This window comes from Lipophrys pholis, assembly GCF_963383615.2.
Source record: "Lipophrys pholis genome assembly, chromosome: 10".
NCBI classification, from domain to species: Eukaryota; Metazoa; Chordata; class Actinopteri; order Blenniiformes; family Blenniidae; genus Lipophrys; species Lipophrys pholis.
In genome coordinates, this window is record NC_137640.1 from 6,656,730 (window position 1) to 6,677,485 (window position 20,756).

Here is a 20,756-nt window from a genome sequence, read left to right on the forward strand (position 1 = left end):
CCATATTTGCTTTCATTGATAACAATTTCTGTATCGATACTCCATCCATCCTGCTCTATTGAACTAACTAATAATCTAAACTAAACTAATAAGAATCTCTACTTATTTCTTTCTCCGTTTTACATTTTCCATCTTGAGTAATGGTTTGACATTTATTGAATTGGGGGGTGTTGAGGATGAACCAAGAGGATCCCGTCATAGTTTTTTATTAATCAGCAACATTTCAGTAAACTTCATTAAGTGTATTTGCTGTCATATTATATCATCATATTCCTCTTTGGCAGCTTGTCAATAAAGAAACTGCAGATTATTTGCCAAAATAAAGAACAACAGAGACAAATATGACACCAAAACTAACAGCTTGGAAAAAAACCAGATACAGAAATAGAAAGCGTTCATTGTCCCATAGTGAAATTTGGTTTCACAGTATGTCACAACATGCAACATACAACATAAATCACACAATACCCAATTACATGAATCCACCAAATTATACACACATTATCACACACAAGAGGATTGCCAAAAGGTAACGATGGCAGAGGGGACGACGCTCCTGGTAAAATGGGGCTTGTTTGCACCTCAGAGCTCTGAACCTGCAGCTGAAGGCCGCAGTACCAAATATTGGTGGAGGGATGATCTGAGTCCATGGTTGTTGTCCGGGCAACGTGTGTGACAGCTCTGTGGTTCGGGTTTCGATCATCTCCAATGGGGTGGTTGATGGTTTTGAAGCAGTGCGTATGATTTCTTTCTGTTGGTGAAGGAAATTTTGTTTTTATAGAGCGGTGAAATGAGTGTATGCAGAACGTGTAGTGGCAGAAGATGTTGGGGAAACAGAGTTACATAGACCGCTTATATATATCAGCAAACATGGTGACGAAAATAAGATTTTAGTAGCGAGGAATCAGCAGAATAACGGAAAATATGATGTTTGTCTGAAACAAATTACACCTGTGAACATCAAAATAATCTTTGAACGGTAGAAGCAAAAGAAAAAAACCCACAATATACTGTATGCGTGGGGAAAATATACCAGTGTCACGTGTTTACAGAAACCTCACTGAAGATGCATTCACAAGAACATATATTTTATATGTGGAAATGTTTGAATATTACAACACACCTCCATGGGTTTCCATATTTTTAAACTGTTTGGATTATCCCCGCTTTCTGAGTGCATCCTTCATTTTAAAAGTGTGACTTTTCAGTTTTTCTGCTAATCGCAGAGTAAAAATACAAGAATATGTAACCAGTACATATTTGCGAGGCGGGGGATGACTGTGAGGATGGGCTGGACATGTAAGACAAGACAGCTTGTGGACATTTAGAAGGAGCGATACAGATAAGACGGGACATGAACAACCTGGGAACAACATTACACACACGAGAGGGCAAAACGGCAGAAGATGTGAAGGATGGTCCTCATAGCAGAGGACAACATAAAATATGACTTACCTTAAAAAGTTGGAATGGCCAGATAGAGATGTGTCCAGGAGAGATCATGACTAAATCAAACAAAGGATGTTGGAACTAGAGATGTTTGGCAGGAGAAGAGTAAGACCTCGCAGACGATTTGTGAATGTGGCGAAGGAGGACATGCAGACGTTTGGCGTGTCCGCGGAGGAGGCCGGGGACCGGGTGAGGAGGAGGCCAACCATCCACTGTGGGCGACGACGGAAGGGAACAGCTCAGAAGAAGTTGCACAAGTGTTGTGAGACATAAAGAATCACATCAGAAAGCAGTTTAGGATGTAAAGCGTCTCTTCAGGACGAAGAGACGATGAAAAGGGCTTTTCTGGACAGTGAAGAACATCACAACAACGGAGTAAGAACAACAGGAAAGGACGGGAGAGAAAATGACATGATAGAGTCATTCGACAATTCGAAAGTGGCTGCGATTAGAGGTGATCTTGCAGTCATGTTCATATGTCGAAGTGTCCCTCAGCAAGACACTGAACCCAGAATTGCTCCCAATTGCTCGCCCATGTTAAGTGAGTGTGTGTGTGAAGGACTGTTCAAGTGAAGTCAATTGTCCATTTCCCAGTATGGATACGAGATAGAAAGGACAGAGAGACATAAAAACAACTGAGACAGCTTGTAATATTTCATAAATTGTATGTGACGTGAATTGAAATAAACAAGATAAAGGACGAATAGAAGGAAAAAGCATAGAAAAGTAAGACAAGACAGAAAGTAGACTTTATCTAACATAACAGTCACAGAGAAAACTGACTGGAAACTCAGAACTTGGATGGGCTGATTATTGTAAGAGAGAACAACGAGGGGACGAGCAGGATGAGATGAGACATTGCGGAATGGGCAATACTATGGACAATGTGACACGAGACGCGTGGACAAAAACACAAGAAGGACGGCTGGGATGGGGAGGACAAGATGAAAGTGGGCTTACCTGCAAAAGAAAAACGAAGACAGAACAACACTGGTAAAATGTGACTCTGCAGACGCGAGAACACCAGACGCAGAAATGGAATAAGAAAGTCACAAGACATCGGAAATGAAATGGTTTCCATGCAGAAGAAGGACACGGCATGTTGCAGTCCCCTTTTTCATTAATCAGCCTCACGTCCCAGACGGGACGTTTGGCAGTACAAACCTCCGCCAAGTGTCCCAATAGTGTGTGTGTGTGTGTGTGTGTGTGTGTGTGTGTGTGTGTGTGTGTGTGTGTGTGTGTGTGTGTGTGTGTGTGTGTGTGTGTGTGTGTGTGTGTGTGTGTGACCTTGGGAACGAGCCAGGTGAGGCTGTTGAGCACAGATTAAAGCAGCGATGGATCAATCACTTCAGTCTCCGGCCCGGTGACTGACAGCCAGCCTGGGGACACAAGCATGGAGAATATTGATTTTGAGTCTCCTTCCATCAGCTCTATCTGAGTTGCTCTTCTCAAGGCGCGCTCGCCCGGAAGTTACGCAGAGTCGCACGCAGCCATGATAGGCCTTGTTTCATCAGCTCTTTCTGCTCACGTCGGACGCAGTCTGGCGGACGGGACTCTCGCTGTGTGTGAGTCTGTGTGAGCAGGAATGGCCCTCTGGCCATCCTCTCTAATGGGCCTACAGGTTATTTAGCAGCATGGAGGGAGGTCTCTATGGCACTTGAAAGAAGCCATAAGCCATAAAATGTTATGTACTGAGATGTTTACGGCCTGTGAAGAAGCATATAGCCTGAGAAAGTTCAAACATTTTTCTCAGTGCAAAAATGCGACGTTGTGAAATAACCGCCAATTGTCCAATATAAACACATAGAGTGGGACGTCTTCTTTTAACGACAGTCAGTTCACTCGAATCTCAAGCAGCTTTAATGAAAGAAACATTACAGAGTCCTAAAGAGCAGGACAGCGGTTTGGATTTCAATGTCCGCTACCGGAGTTAATTATTTGAATGTTGTCCCTGTAGGCCTGGTATGCTGGATTGTGTCTTAACCTTGGTCACGATTGTCCGAGATAAAATATCAACAAGAGGCGCAAATTAGAGCTTCAGTCAATTCAGACCAGCACAGCGGTAGTTTAATTATGAACAAAATGAATTAATCTCAAGGGACAGAGCGTTTTAAAGAGTCAATGCAGGAGGTCAGTGTGGTTAAAGGAATGGTTGAGAGAACTTAAACACATTACAAGACTAATTCCTTTCAATGCATCAATATACAGTCGATGTTTGTCAACAGTCTTTAACCAGTCACCAGACAAGCCCGCCTTTAAAAAAGTTTATTTAACAAATCACAACAGATGTGCTCCAGAATAACCTTGTTTTTACTTTTTTTTTTTTTATTGACCATGGATTTTGATGTTTTTGTAAGTAGAGAAATTAACATGGACTTCCTTTTGGAAACCAATCCTACCCAATCATTGCTCCACAAGGTCGCACAAGAGCCGTCATGTTAATGTCAGACTCATCAGACTTTGATGCAATCGGTTTTTTAGCCAATTATTAGATTTTTAAACTTTGAATATTTAAAATGTTGTTGTTTTGGGGTACAGTGGCTCATTTTCTTAGGCCATGATTCAAGCAGGACTCTTCATTTCTTTCCAAGTTATGGCAGTATTACCAAGTATGCAGACAGAGGAGATTCCAGCGGACCCTAAATTGTTTGCTGAACTTTTTTTAAAGGACAAAATGTGCATATATTAAAATTTGATGCATGGAGATAAGGACGGTGTGTGTGTGTGTGTGTGTGTGTGTGTGTGTGTGTGTGTGTGCTGTGTGTGTGTGTGTGTGTAGTGCTGTTTAATCCACAAACAAGCACTAAAAGGCTCCGGTGTGGTCAGAGATGATGGGAGGGGGAATCTGCATTGGGAGCAGTGGCCTAATAAGGCTAAATACCAGACTGTGAATAATCTCCCAGTAAACTGTCTACTCATGAAAAACACAGAGATGCAACACCAGCAACTCTCGCTTTCTGCCTGGCTGCCCCCTCCCCCTCCCCCTCCCCCTCCCCCTCCCCCTCCCCCTCCCCCCTCCCCCTCCCCTCCCTCACCCCTCTCTCTCCCTCCCTCCCACACTCCCTCCATCTATCCATCCGTCTATCCCACCCTGCCTCCTCTTTCCAAACTGCTCTCTCTCTCTCTCTCTTTCTCTCTCTCTCCTCCATCCTCACTCTCCTGACTCTTCCTCCTCTCTTCCTCCTCCTCCTCGTCCTCCTCCTCTTCTTCCTCGCTCCTCGTCTCGTCTCAGTAGTAGGATAAGGCTTGGAGAGCTCTGTCGTCGTGGTAACTGCCAGAAGTATTCAGTTTGAAGTTTGAGGAGGTCAGTTTGCGGGTCAGAGTAACCCCCACCCCCCACCCCCCCACCGCAGCACCCCCCCATCACACACACACACGCACACACAAGCACACACAAGCACACACACACAGGGCCTGGGTGGGATGAGGGTAGGGTGTTGAAGGGACCCCCATATGGGCCCGAGCCCTTATACATGAGGGGATCAGGAGGGGGAATTGATGTTTTTGGAGGGGCAAGGGCCAACGCAAAGCTCCGCTTCTAAAACAGTTGTGTGCCAGAACGTTTCAGACTTCTCGAGCTGAAATTAAGCTGATTACAAGCAATATTGGTCATTGTTGATGTGACTTTTTTTTTTTTTGTGGCTCCTCTGATGTTTTTCTTCCCTTTAATATGGTGATCAGCACGCTCACACCTCAGCGGCCGCCTATTAATGCAAATATATGTGTCATTATGTGTCTTGGAAGAACACCGGGGAGTCAATAACAAGCAGATGTAATATATATCAATGCCCTATTGCAGTTTTTTTTACTTTTTTTAATTCATCAGAAACTTCTTGCTTTTTAAAAAAGTAGTAATAAACAGGTTTTTTTTACTTGAGCTAAAGTTGCAGAAAGCAGTCGCAGTATTTACAAAACTATGTGTACGGTATATTTAATGCAGTTCTAACTCATTTTGAACTCTTCTGAATTCTTGGGTTGTTGTTATATTTACTGATGTTTAAATTTAATCAGCTGATTATTTAAGCTTGAAATATGACAACATCTTACTTGTTTGGCTTTAAAGTGGTAAAAAGTGCCAAAATGAGAATGTTTGCTCCTCAAATGTATTCTTAAGCAAAGTGCAGCTGGAAATCTTTTTGCTCTCAACAAAAACACACCTTATTATGTTTTCCCATAATGTCACATATGCGTGTTTAGAACACCTTGAAAACAAAATCTTTTTTTTTTTTTTTTTCTTTTTCCCCCCCATCTTGCATGCAACAAACACAAAACTTGTTATGCTCCTGTCAGTTAAACTGCGTTGTTGCCTCGGCTGAAGGCCAGACCATCTTGAAAAGCACATAAACAGCTCCGGCTGTGTGAAGACTCGCACCTTGAACGCTCCGGGTGTTGACGCTGTAGTTTGAGCCCATCAGGCCCAGACTACTGCTGCAGGCGGGGCGAACACAGAAGAGAAGTCCTCCACTGCCACCACACTGCTGCTGAAGGTGCAGCGCCCTCCCCCCACCCCCCCACCCCCCCCCCCCCCCCCCCCACCCCCCCACCCCCCACCCCCCCACCCCACCCCCACCCCCACCCCCGTCATTTAAACGCATTGTAAAACACAAGTGAGCAGGCAAGTTGTAAAACTACACTCAGGACTGTGAAACAACATGCTGGAGCCTTGTGCAGTTCTACACATGCAAAAACTTAGATAGATTTCTGGCAAGTGACGAAAGGTTTATGATTGGGAGAGAAGAGCATCGCGGGCAATACTGTGATTTAAATCAGTGCTGCTCCAAATTAAAGTCATCAGCTGTTCACACCGACACCGATTTCCTCAATAAGCTTTGTTAAGTGACAAACTCCCTTATTTTTCATTATTATCATTTCTTTTTCACTTCTTGCTCTCCTTTTCTGTCTTTATCCTGGGTGGTTTCTGATGTAAATGTTTTTAGTCAGTTGGCGGCTGAGGCTCAGCAGGTGGTCCACCAAATCCACAGTAACCCCCAGCAACCCCTGTCCAGCCAATCCAAATGCGACCCGGTCCGCCACTGCGCTTAGTTAGCCCTGACAGGACCCTCTGTGTGTGTGTGTGTGTGTGTGTGTGTGTGTGTGTGTGTGTGTGTGTGTGTGTGTGTGTGTGTGTGTGTGTGTGTGTGTGTGTGTGTGTGTGTGTGTGTGTGTGTGTGTGTGTGTGTGCGAGGGAGGGAGGGAGGGAGTGAGAGAGTGAGAGGAAGAGTCGGTTGGATGGGGTGTGTGCATGTGATGGGTATTAAAAGTTTATTTTAGAGCTTTAACTATAATATAAATTAGTTTGAGTGTCAGTGAACGCTGATATGTGCAACTGTCCTGACTCGCATGTGTGAATGCGCCAACAACAGTAACTGTCCTCCTGAGCACAGTCAGATTCTATCTTCCATCCGTGTTATTTTCTGAAACAAAGGATTTTATTGGTGTTTTCATGTAATCACTAAGATTTATTCAATGAGAAATACTGTAGGTCATGCTTTAAATCCAGTGTTTTTTCAGGTTATTAAGATGCATTCTGGGAAATGGAGTGCGTCAGTCACTGAGGGTGCTGGAAAAGGATGGTTATACCAGCTAACAAAGGACAACATGATTTAAGTTCAACTAAAAACGCTTTTATTTCTTCTTTGTCAAGGAAAATACGACGCAATACATGAACAATAATCTGAAAAAACAGACAATAATCTGAATGGGATCAAAATGAAAGTCATATGTAGTCACTCCTGGATTATGCGCATATTTACATTTGGCATTACCTGCATCTGTTTCTGTGATTTAAGACTTTGTAATTCACTCAAAATCCTCAGATTTTGTTGTCCCGCTTTTTAATTGCTTGTGAGATGTTTTACATTTGAAATATCTGGAAAGTCTTTGAACTGCGGTAACTTTTGGTTTACCATTAACACTTGGCTTGTGTGTCTGTTTTAATTAAGTATGCTTACAATAAAATCATTTCACATTGTGAAACTTTTTGAAAGTTGTGCTAAAAGACCAGAAGAATACGATATTCATTAACCTGCGATATCGAGCATTACAGTTGGATGCTGTGTCTGACACAACACTACTGATGGCTGTTTTTTTTAATCTCTTCAGAAAATAAAAATAAATCAATAGAATTTTCAAAATTTAAACAATGGATCTGTAACCTATGTGACCAAAGGAGCTGTACCACCTCCTACCAAAATAACATTTGTAGCTGCAAACATACTTTGAACTTACGATGACACAGCAAATTGAGTGTCTTGATGTTAATTTAAAGTCTCTGTGATTTCCTGCGAGACCTTTTTCTGTTTTGGGGAGGGTTGGGGAGGGTAATCTATGGTCAGTCTAACAAGGGCTGGGGTCCGAAACTCACTGTTAATAACCTGAAATAAGAAAGAAATAAGCTGCAAGCGGGTGACGGTTGATTGAGACACATATTTTAAACATTTTATTTAAGAACCGCTAGATGAGACCTAAAACAACGTAGATGAAAAAACCAAAAAGCAGTACTTGAGTAAATGTCAAATGAATTTTTCAGACTTGTGTTTTCCTTGAATGAGTTTCCTTGGTGCAGGTCATGTGTGTTATTGCACAAGGTGACAGGAAGATCCTCCGGTTTTCATCTCACACATTGACTCGCTGACATTTGACGGAATGAAGATTATGGTCCGATCGTTGGTTCATCTTTGTTTGCATTGTGAGTCTGTATCATCGCAATGAGTCGTGTTTGGCTTATTAGTGGAAGCATTATTCGATTGTGACTCTTGCGTGGACCCGAGTCATTTGGGAACACTCAAAGTCTGTCCTTCCCCATATGATACACATCGGGCATAGGGAAGGTGTTTTAAATATGTTGAGTAAGCATGTTGAGTAAGCATGAGGATGGACTCACTGCTTCCCAAATTGCTCTTGTGTGTGTGCCATCCTCACTCTGCTCTGTGGTCACATCGTCTCGATGTCCTCATGGCCAATACTCATATGTTCCTGTCCCTCCTCGCAAAGATGCTTTGGTGATAACACCGATCACCTGAAGGCATTTTATAAAAAAATGTTTGTGAGAGAGAGAGAGAGAGAGAGAGAGAGAGAGAGAGAGAGAGAGAGAGAGAGAGAGAGAGAGAGAGAGAGAGAGAGAGAGAGAGAGAGAGAGAGAGAGAGAGAGGGGCAGTGAATGGATGGATAGGGTAAGTGTCTGAGCTATCATCAGCTTTGATTGGCTTTGAGTGGCTCTGAGTGCTGGGTCCATCCCAAACGCTTTCCGGGGTCCTTAGGGAAGCATTAGGAGCAGTGTGTGTGTGTGTGTGTGTGTGTGTGTGTGTGTGTGTGTGTGTGTGTGTGTGTGTGTCTCTATGGCCATATTAAAGTCCCGTATGCCCTACAAAGTGCAAAACCATACAAGGGCATGAAGGAGGACGAGTGGTTTCACAGACTGCTATTCAACCAGAGGATGTAGGTTGAAACTGCATCGGCAAGCAGTGAGCTTCTCTACTGAAGTGTCCTTGAACCAGACAAAGTTCTCCTATATCCGAAACTGAATAGTTGAAAAATCCAAAGGACAATTTCCACCACACGACAATTTGAGTGTTGCTGTACCTGAAATGTGTGCAGACAAACAGAAACATATTGTGCAAATAACAAATAGAATATCTTTGTTCATGGTTGATTTGACTCTTCGAACTGAAACTTCATGCTGTCAGTCGAAGGCAACAGCTGAACTGAGCCAGTGTGTGTTCTCATTTACCACCTTGAAACTTTTTTTTCCCCATTTAAAGCTCTTGCTAACAGACTCAAGGTGCAACAATTATCCCGTGAAAACGCTCCCTCAAGACCTTGTTGCTCTGAACAAATAAAAGTCGCCAATAAACAATTTACTGATTGCAAAACAAGCACTCGTTATCCTCTAGGCTGACAGGAAGTGTTGTCAACTCTGCGCCCCCCCCCCCCCGGACTCCTCCCACACTTCTCCATTCTGCATGCATCTAAAAGACAGTATGCGAGTATACAGAAAGGCTCTCAGTTAATATTTGACCAAGCTATGTAAAGGGCAAGAGCAGATTGCTGTGCTTATAAGCCTCATGTCTGTGGGACAGCTGTTAATGACAAACCTAAATGAACAAAACCAAAAAAATAGAAGTGTGTGATAATAATTGATCAAAAAAAACTGAAACGTAATGTGGATTGTCTATAAGTGCAAAGTTGTTCAGGATGAAACAGGATCAGAAAACAGCTCAGCGAGGGCGAACATGAGAATACGACCGCGGATTGCAATTATGGTCAAAAGTACAAAAGAGAAAGGAAGCATACATTTTACTGCGTATGTTGAGGATAAAGTTGTTGATGATGAGGCTGAACGAATATCCAAATGTTTTCAATCATGTCCAGATGTCAAGGAAGAAGTCAAAATGCTGTAAAATAAGAAAAAATAAAATAATTGTTTTTGGAATTGAGCAAAAGAGTTCAAATGACGTTATTGTCAACATTTTATCTTTATACTGCTAATTTATACTTTATTTTGAATCTATATATGAAGTGTGTGTGTGTGTATATGTGTGTGTATATATATATATATATATATATACCCTCACTGCCTCCTCCGTTCTCAGATGTACATTCCTGGATGTCTGCATGTGTATTGAAAAGAGAAAGTCTTTTTTTTGGCCAAGTTGGCATTACTGCCTCGTGTGTGTGTGTGTGTGTGTGTGTGTGTGTGTGTGTGTGTGTGTGTGTGTGTGTGTGTGTGTGTGTGTGTGTGTGTGTGTGTGTGTGTGTGTGTGTTGATGTTTTGTATAGAAAGTGCTGTGTGCAGTAGAACAGGGATTTGGTGCCATCAGCACAGTGATGTCAGCACACAGAGACAAACAAAGGCAGAATCCAAAAACCCCTCTCTCAACTACCCACAATCCTGTTGGAAATCACAGTGGGCCCAGTCCCTGGGGGCCCACTGCCCCCCCACCACGCGCGCACACACACACACACACACACACACACACACACACACACACACACACACACACACACACACACACACACACACACACACACACACATGCACACACACAGATCCACAGGAATTTACATGCATGCACTTGCATTGACAGGTTATTCGACATGCCACTCACACCTGTACTTCCAATGGGTGGCATTACCTCAAAGTCACCGTCGTACCCAGTTACTCCTACATGACTAATCCACAGTATATTAAATACTTTGACACACACCTATGTTAATGAGGCCTGGAAGAACACCATTTACACCAAGCTAATCCTGATTGATAGAGCTCATGCACATTTAAAAAAAAAAAAAAACTCAATGTACTTTTCAACACAAACGTTGTAGTGAAACTGAATCTAACTATTTATAGATGTTTTTACAAACCTCACCTACTTACTAGCCACTTAGAGAGCATATTGGCAAGTTTTACAACGTTTTTCTCGATGAGTGAATGAAAAGTTACAGCAGCTTCGTAGTAAAGCCGTCAACACGTTTAGAACTACCTTTGAAAACAATACACCGATGCGGCACAGCTCTCTGTGAGTGTGTATGTCTGTATAAACTCTGCAACAGCAGTAAGTGAGCAGTCAAATCAGAAACACACCTCTGTTTGCTTTGGCCTGGCCCTTTGCCACGCTGCACCAACCTCAACCGTATGCTTTGCAAATGGGGAATCACGTTACTGTTTTTGTGGTGGAGTTCATATGAGTACATTGACTGTATTATGGCAGATATTACTATTGTTCATATGATAATGTGGTTAGATAAGTTATCATATGCTCTTGTGTCTTGCCAGGTACAGAATTATGGGTTTAACAGTCACTTTAACATAATAATTCATTAATAAAAAATAGCAATAATAAATTACAGACTGATGACATGAGTGACATTGTATTATTACTAGTCAAATTATGAATAAAAACCTGCTTTAACTGTTTTAATTCTTTTTATAAATATTCTTCTTCTTCTTCTTCTTCTTCCTTTTTTTCTTCTTCTTCTTCTTCTTCTTCTTCTTCTTCTTCTTCTTCTTCTTCTTCTTCTTCTTCGTGTTGTTATATGAAACTGATGAGATTAGTCACATTTATTTCATTTTATATTTTTTCCATTTAATTTAATTTTGTCCCCATGAATCCATCTACTATGCTGCCACAAAGATATTTGTTTAATAATAATGATTTAATAGCTGAATCAGTATAAAGCCAGATGCTCTAATTTAAGATAATGAGTGAAATACAAGTTTATAAAATATTATGAATATTGTGGATATCCAGCCACATCAAATGTTTTTACTTCAGTTTAGCAGGAGTTTAGTCAGACGTGAAGGTGAGTACTTGACTCCTGCATGCAATCATTTCATGTCATTTGTCCCATTTTGAGTTTTTCTTTGCATCGTCTGCCCCTCCCGGCAACATGTACAGCAATGAATAGTCACGTTTAAGTGTGTGTAGTTGCATCATGGTGCAGACCCAATGAGTGTTTGTTGAAGTGTTTAATCAATCGGAAGGCCCTCTTATCTCCATGTAATGATTAATTCAACAAAAGACAGTAGAGAAGAACTCACATTATTAGCTGGATGGTGCAGCGACGTAACAGAACTGTGAGGCTTTCAGTTTAAATGCTGCTATTTCCTTGTCAAAGTGTTACACAACAACTAGCAACTGTTGCTGTTTGTCTCTGCTCTTTAAATGCCCCTCTGTCCAAAACAGTAAGAGGCAGACTGAGGCTGGTAGTGTGTATATGTGTGTGCAGGTTGGTGTGCATGTTTGTTTGTGTGAGTTTTTTGTGGGAGGGGGGGGGGGGGGGAGCAGACTGTGATTGGGGTAACTGGGCCTACTGGACTCTAACAGGTCCTCTTTGTGCTGTCGTACTGCTGGCTTATTCAGTTGAAGTGTATGTGTGTGTGTGTGTGTGTGTGCGCGCGCGTGTGTGTGTGTGCCTGCCTGCCTGCGGGCGTGCGTGTGTGCATGTGCGTTACAAAAACTCCAAGAGCTCCAAGGCAGTTTGGTTTCACATATCAAAAGGTTTGTGTCGATAACCGTAGTTCAATTTTGGCTCCTATAATGAGTGGAGTTCTCCGTATTCAGATGTGAATGATCGCCGCTTTGCTGTACCATCAGTTGTGGCAAACTTTCACCTCAGATGATCAGGACATATGAAAAGTCACCTTTGGCTCCCTGTGACTATAACTTTATCGCAGTACACAAAGAAAAAGCATACAGAAAAAAAGAAGTCTGTAAGTTGCTATCCTTGAACAGGAGTTGTTGCCTGGTAACACGACCTTGTGGTCAGGAAACACTGGGAACTATTGTGGGTGTACAAGGATTCACTGTGAACTATGACCTTTAAGTCTCAGCAGCTTCTCACCAAGGCCAAACGTTTTATAAGTCTCCCTCCTATGAATTCACCCACATTCGGTATACTAAATACTCTGCACACACCATTTTATGGTGTCGATTGTCTGTGGAGACGTCGCTCCTATCACCTCTTTTTTTTTTTCCTCCTTTTTGCTCCTTCTGCAAAAATCATCAAATAAATTCCACAAACAGGACAGAATATTTGCATGATTCCACAACAAACGGCTTGTTTCACATTTCAGAGTGAAAGAGTTTCTTTGCAAAAATCCATAAAAGTTCTCAGATTTTTTTTAAATTTCTATTTCTTATTTGTCTTTCCAGGATTGCAACAGAAGAGCAATGATTTGACCAAGCGACCCGGACCAATGCATGTACCGGATGACAAGTGGAAACTGGTGGGTTTGACACACACACACACACACACACACACACACACACACACACACACACACACACACACACACACACACACACACACACACACACACACACACACACACACACACACACACACACACACACAAATACACTCACTGTGAGTCTCATATAGAGAGAGACAGAAATGCCTTGGAGGGTGCCAGTCATGCCCAGCTTCCGCTGCGCTCCAAATTGAGCGTGGCACAGAGTGTATGAAGTCAGCCGTCTGGAAGACAGCCAAGCATTGTTCCTCCAAGCAGCTGGATGGTAATTACTAGAGAGAGAGAGAGAGAGAGAGAGAGAGAGAGAGAGAGAGAGAGAGAGAGAGAGAGAGAGAGAGAGAGAGAGAGAGAGAGAGAGAGAGAGAGAGAGAGAGAGAGAGAGAGAGAGAGAGAGAGAGAGAGAGAGAGAGAGAGAGAGAGAGAGGTGAATCTGCCACTTCAAGACAGTGGCCTCTGTTTAGTGTCGGGGTTTGGATCATGTAGAAAAGATTTATATGATGTAGTGACTAAACTAGTGTACAAGCAGAAAAAAACAAACATTCATGAAGCCTTTACATGCGGCTAATGATAGAAACAATAACAATAACAGATGTTGACGATGCTCCTTCTGTGCATCAGTTAGCTGATTATATGACATACGGGGGTGGGGGGTGGAAACCCCCCAGAAGAATTTTGGAAATTTGACCACAGAGACGTGGGGATGTGACGTCTGCCAAGAATAAGGGTTTCATCAATTCTTTTCATAGAAGTATCTTGCATTAATACTGTGAAGCCGGGGAGAGCCTGAGCCACTAGATCCCTCGTGCTCGCTGACGACACGGCCTCCTGGATCGTTCTGGCATGGCTGCATCATTCCCATGACTGGATGCTGGATTTGTTGAAGCTTGCGGTGCCGTTTGGGTTGTGATGGCCAAACGGCATCTGGCTAGGGAAGTTAGCATCAGTGTTGTTCAATTGAGCAGTCTCAGTAGAGCTGTGTAGGAGTTTTGGGAGCTGTCATTATAGAGTGTGTCAGAGACCAGAGAACACTGTGTGACCGTCTGGAAGTCTTGAAACGAGATGAAACACGTGACAGAAGGTTCCTGCCTGATGACCAGAAGCACTTGTTTGCAATCAATCGGTTTAAAGTGAAACTTTAGTTCTTCACTATTTAACAATCTCTTTATCGAGCACAAGCTTTATATATTAAAGTTTCACCCAGATATAGATACATTTCATATATAATGTATAAACAGTCAGACCACATAAGACGGTTTATTTAGATACGGAACCTGTGGAGGTGGTGGGGTAAATATACCAGAGAGATTACTTTAAAGAGTTAAAACTATTAGCTGTAGCTCAGGTGGTGGAGCCCACCATTCTTCTGCTGAACCCCGGTTGCAGTCCAGTGTTCTTGGGCAAGTCACTGAACCGAACCGATAGAAATACCAGCTTGTACAGCCGCTGCCAGCACTGGTGTTTTTGTGCATGAATGTAGGAACGATTAAACATGGTTACCATCATAAAGCACCTCCAGACTGTGTGAAATCCATCCATCCACTCACTAATTCACCCGTCATCCATCCATTCAAGCATCCACTGTTTATTTGATCTCTAAAGCATTAAAATCATTAAATGACGCAGATAAGGTACCAGATGAGTGATATAGATTTAACTGAGCTTTTGTTGACGTTTATATTCTTTTATTTATTTAGCCAAAAGCAGGTCTGTCCTCTTTAGGACTGCCACAGTCAAAACTAGTCATTGGTAGCTGTTGGGCAAACTTCTAGAAACAAATGTTCTCTCTCTCACCGGCCGTGGGAGGAACAAACCTAAACAAATATAAATTATACATTTATAATGACTGTATTACTAATAGCATTTGACCTTCAATAAGAGGTCAAATGCATCCATGTTGATTCAACAAACTCCACTTGACAAACTTTCACTACAGTGAAATGGAGTCATACAATTTGATCCTCACAATGACAAAAGTGTCCCATCACTAGTAAAGTAAACAAAAACAAACACAAGAATAAAATGAAACATGACCGACTTAGATATGCAATTTTAAAGAAGCACTGATCTCCCGATGTGCAGGTGGAGACCACCTACGGTACCCGAGCTCAACCACAGTTTAATCCTCCACCTAATCTCTGCGTACATACATAGGTCTGTGTAACAGCTTTGAGCAAGTACGTTGTTGTGTACATCTATCGGATCTCAGAGAAGTCACAGGTATACGTAGACTGGGATGCTGGAGGAAGATGGAGGAGCGGATGATGACGGTGGGCGGGGTGGAGGTGGAGGTGGAGGTGGAGGTGGAGGTGGAGGTGGAGGTGGCTCTGCAAACCGAGGAATGTGTCAACTTGCTGTCAACTATGTGCTGCTTTGTCATGAGACCGCGGAGCGCTGGAAACACGTAAAGTTGCCTTTTTCACACCTTCAGCTCCTCCCGCTGTCCTTCCTCCCTCCCTCCCTCCCTCCCTCCCTCCCCCCCCTCCCTCCCTCCACACACACACACACACACACACACACACACACATGCGCACACACACAGTGGCAGCAGTAGCCAGGCCAGTACTGGTGCAGCTGTGACCAGAACAATAGCATTCCTCAGGTTTTAAACGCCTGGCACTTAGATTCCTAACAGTCAAATTCCTGGTGGGGAGAAGCTGGGGGTTGCTATAGGACGCTGGGAGCCGTAAGAAGCCTTGTAAGGAGACGCACAGCTGTAAAGCACTGTGTGACTTGGGTTTTTATGGAGAGGGAAGGATGGGTTCATAGGGGGAGGAGAAGCTCTGTTGTCCCACCTCATGCTCTCTCTCTCTCTCTCTCTCTCTCTCTCTCTCTCTCTCTCTCTCTCTCAACTCACATGTGACATTTTCAGCGCTGCAATTTTAGCAGCTTAGGTCGAGAGGCGTCCCGCTGCGTCTCCGAGGCATCATGTGTTGATGGAGGCACCTGTTAAGTCAACATTTGGGTCCTGTAATGCCTTTTTGGCACATGTGGTGCCGAAAACTACACAGACGTGTTGAAAGTGACACATTAGTTTTAAGAGTGTTAAATTAGGTGTTAACAGAGGAAACAAACAAGTGTTGGTTGTGTTTATGTTTTTGGCAAGTAGATGCTGTTGAGCTTGTACTTCTACCTGGGAAAAGACTGTCGGAAACAAACAAAAAAAGAGCATGTGTCCGATCAAAATGGCCTTTATTCCAGGTATTTAAATTTTTACACAAAAGACATTTAAGATCAAACTCAACAACAACCCCTTTTTTATTATTATTTGGATTGTAAAAGTAATATTGAAAATAATGTCTCTTGAAAACTCATAAAACCTCATCCTTAAAATGACAAATTATCCTTCTATTTTAATTAATAATTCTTCAAATAAAAGCTATTTTGTATGATTTTTAAAAAAAAATCTTCAATCATGAGAAAAAGAGAAGCCTGGATCCGACAGGCCTCACATCATGTGTGCCTCCTCTGGTGGTTTTAGTTCACACAGCAGCGAGCTGCCCAGCTATCCAGCCATCTGAAATAACCCCCCCAAAATAACGATTCTCTCATTAACCACGCCTGTTTCACAATTTAAATATAAATGAATCTAATTTAGAAAACCTCGGCCGCGATGAAGGAGACTCATTTAGAGCCAATCTAAAATTAATGAGGGCATCTGGAGAGAGAGGAGAGGAGGAGAGTGGAGAGGAGAGGGGCCCTGTGTGGCTTAACAGATACCAGAGTTAACAAGCTACTGTACTTTAAACACGGCAAAATACCCATTAATTCTTACGCTAACGTGGTACTGTACTTTGAAAATAGGCTTTAATGCCGGTTCAAAGGCATTTCAGTGACATTTTCCGGCTGACATCTTGGCCTCCCGATGTCCGACCTCCTTTATGTTGTCATGCATCAACATTTACCAGCCTCCTCGTGGTCATGCTGGATTACAGTTTTCATTCTTTTCTTCTTCTTTTTTTTTTTTTTTCGAAAATAAAGGAATGTGAATCCATCTGTGCAAATATGGAAGATTTAACTCTGACACCTCAGTCCTGTCAGATTTAAAAGAGAAGAATTATACGGATAATTAATTTGTTTGCATTAAACAGCCTGGTCAGTTACTGATCTGAACCTCGAGGGCATTAATAACTACGTCCTCGCCACCATTGGCCCAATTAAAACCGTATATTTCTCACCAATGTTTAATACATCAGCAGGAATGCATTGGCTGTTTTTGATTACAGTACTTCAAAATGAGCTTCCTCTTTTTATTTATTATCATTTCTGATTTTCTTATTTATGTAAATGGTCTTACATTTAAGAGTCACCAGTTGGTCACACATTTTTAGTCAGATGAAACATCCAATCTTTTGCAAACCCCTAAAGACTCGCTCTGTCTCCCGGATCCTTGACAGCACTAAAGGGTCACACACAGATCGAGCCAGGTTTTGGACTGTGTTCAGTTTCGTGACGTCCTCGCCCCACAGCAGCCGATCGAGTGGCTCCAGCAGATGCCGGCCAGCTCCCACAGTGACTGTTTGGTTTTGCAGGTTTAATTCCCGATGGGTTCGGGTCTAGAGTGATTAGACTGAGCCCTAAAGGCCAGTGGGCTTGTCAGGTGTCTCCACACATTAATGTTGTTCTGCTCACACCCTGAGCCGACAGCACAGTGAAGGAGGGAGGGAGGGAGGGGGGGGGGGGGGGGGGGGGGGGCTGCTCTGACATGGGAGGAGGCACAGGAGAAACTTTGTGATTGTGTCCTTGCTTCAATAAATGACTTTCAGAAACTTTTACTTTCAATATTATTAAGACTGGAGACACTTTATATGCAGGAGGTTACGTTTGTTTTCACTACAAAGAAAACTGCATTTTTTTATTAAATTCTTTTTAAATTATGGGAAGAATTCAAAGCTTGTGCTCTTCACACCATTTCGACACGTTAGCAAATTCGGTCAAGTCCGCTTTTGTATAGAAATGTTTCAAAATGTTTGAACAAGTTTTTGCTGGTTGCTGGTTTCAATTGTTGTTGTGTCACAACAAGACTAACTGCAGTAATGAAGGTCAAATAAAAAAATTTAACAGTATGAGGGTTGATTCTTAAGAACTGTCTCGAAAATGTTCCCAAGTTTGGATTAAAAACGTAACTTTTTAAAACTTTTTAAATGGCCTCTTTGTGACATGTGATGAAATAAAGCAGAGCAGTTTTTTTGGGGGGGGGTTTTCTGCCACTGGAAGCCCCACACCGGAGGATGCTCCCTCAACATTTCCTTTAGCCTTTAACCCTGAAACCAGCTGATTGACAACACTGCCGACTTTCCCCTGCTGCATTCAAATAAACTTGTATTGTGTCTGCGCACAAACAACTTCCTGCATGCAGACGTGCAGCCAGTTAATCGGTGGGGGGGGGGGCTGGGGCAGAAAAATCTCCTGCTTCCTGCTTCTGACCTCCAACCTCATCCTACCCCACCCACACCCACCACTGACCCAGCATGGTGCAGCTGTAGGAGGGGAGGAGGAGGTTTCAGTGAGGAGACGGCATTCGGCATGAAGGTTTTAGAGTCGGCGGTGGTTGGGGGGGGGGGGGGGGGGGGCTTGTGTCCTGTTCGTAAGGAGCAGAGGAATAAAGTGAGGGAGGTGGAAGAGGTGGAGCGAGGAGGAGGGAGATGAGGAGACCTGCTGAGAGGGCAGCCTATATATGCACTCCTCCTCCTTCCTGCTATACCTCGCCCCTCGCCCTTCGCCTCCTCCCTCCTCCCTCCGTCCCCAGCCGTGGGGGTAAAGTACATTACATGCTTGCTAATCAAACCTCCATTACAAGTTTGGAGGGACTGAAGCGAGAATTCTCTTCTCCCCTCCTTGGGCTTTCTTCAGCAGGACTTCTTCACCTTCCTGCATCTTCGCTCTTGAAACTCTGTCCCCTGTCCAGCAGTGCGTCATGGAGGAGTCATACCTGCACCGCAGCACAGCCGACGTAAAGTGAAATACATGACGTGAAATTACTTAAATTACAACCTTAGTCTGACTCATTTTCAACCATCCTCAGTTCGTTCAGTCAAGCTGTCTCTGTATGACGCATTAAATCTAAGTACTATTCAAAGTTCTCGAAACATGTGAGTGAGCAGACGTGAATCTAGAAGAGGACACTAGTATTTGCATGTATTTTAATGTACTAGCTAATAGTGACTTTTTGTGAATACTAGGGTCAACCTGAAAAAACAACTGAATGCTCTTTATTTGTCATAAAAAGTGTAAATCTGACCAAAATAAAACTGGAGTTCATGATTTATTAGTAAAAAAAAAAATCCACTAAAAAAGATATAATTCTCTCTGGATGCCTTCAAAAAACTTTCACAATCTCACCACATGGTAATGTCTGTTTAATTTAAAAGATAATGAACGCATTCAGTTAACTTAAAACAGTTTTAAAGAAAGAAGAATGAGCTGGAAGTGGCCATGTGTGGCTATTTAGAACATAGAAGGTTAAGTCGAATATATCCAGTCAGTTTTATTTATATAGACAACATAGAAGAAAAACAGAGAGCATCAGTGCTTGTATGGTGTATATTAAAGGTTATCCAACACAGAGTTATATCTAAATATGTTTTGCGGTTCATACTTGGCCAGGATGGGAACAGACGTGAATGGATGAGGAGTTTTATTATCATGAGCTTTACATAGTTTTCATACTGTGCTGACTGTGATGTGATGTATAAGCAGCACTTCAAATGTGTTTTTAAAAAAAAAAGCCTTTTACTTTTAGAAATTAATTTGGATTCAAATGATGATGGAATCGTTATTCACTGGTGGCTGAAGAGAGAATTTCGGGCTCCAATTCTGAAGATTCACTGTCGCAGGTAACATCAGACATCACGTTTTAGGGCTGCTGGCAATATTGGTACTGTGAAACACAAAACTAAATCACTGTGTGCCACAGCGCAGCATATGTGTGTCGTGAATGCTTGTGGATTATGCAAATGATTTTGCAAGTGCTGCAGAGATAGAGAGATATATGACCTCATATAAGGAAAAGTTATCAATGTTTCTGGTGCAGAAGTACTTTCTCACTTGAAATGATCATTTTAGAGTAACACACTAAGAGTTTTGCTCAGACAGACTCATCAACGTGTGAGAAGGATTCTGAAGAACAGCCTCTGTTTGTAATCTCGTCTACGTTCGGATCTTCATCTTTACAAGCAACCGTAAGCTAAACTAACAGCAGCTCTCATGGAGCACTGCGCTGATTTGAATAAGCTGCAAAAGCCCGTTCAGAGCTCTGTGGTCTGCTAACCATACAGGGGATCAGAGGATGAGGACTGCACAATACCACAGTGACACGTACTGGATCCACTGTACACAATATCTGGACTCACATATTAAAACCGACACACCGGGATACAAAAGACATATCAGAGGCGGCCTTACAGAGGCAATTATGCATGCATTGGACCAAAGCTCAATTGCCATGTCCAAGAGTCCACTCTCTTGGCATTAGTTGGGAGCTTTTGTAATACAATGTTGTGTTTTTGTTGTGCCCTGTAAACACAGGAACCGTCAAATGGATCCCCCATGCTTGAGC

The 20,756-nt window shown here is 42.7% G+C and overlaps 1 protein-coding gene across 2 annotated transcripts in view; it reads left to right on the top strand.

The window, feature by feature from the left end:
• Window positions 1-20,756, top strand: part of LOC308116196 (uncharacterized protein) — an 89,401-nt gene that overhangs the window by 57,766 nt on the left and 10,879 nt on the right. For both annotated transcript variants that reach the window (XM_080474230.1, XM_080474229.1), the window contains exon 3: window positions 13,104-13,177. In XM_080474230.1, coding sequence (XP_080330356.1) covers window positions 13,104-13,177 — 74 coding nt within the window. The remainder of the gene's footprint in view (window positions 1-13,103; window positions 13,178-20,756) is intronic.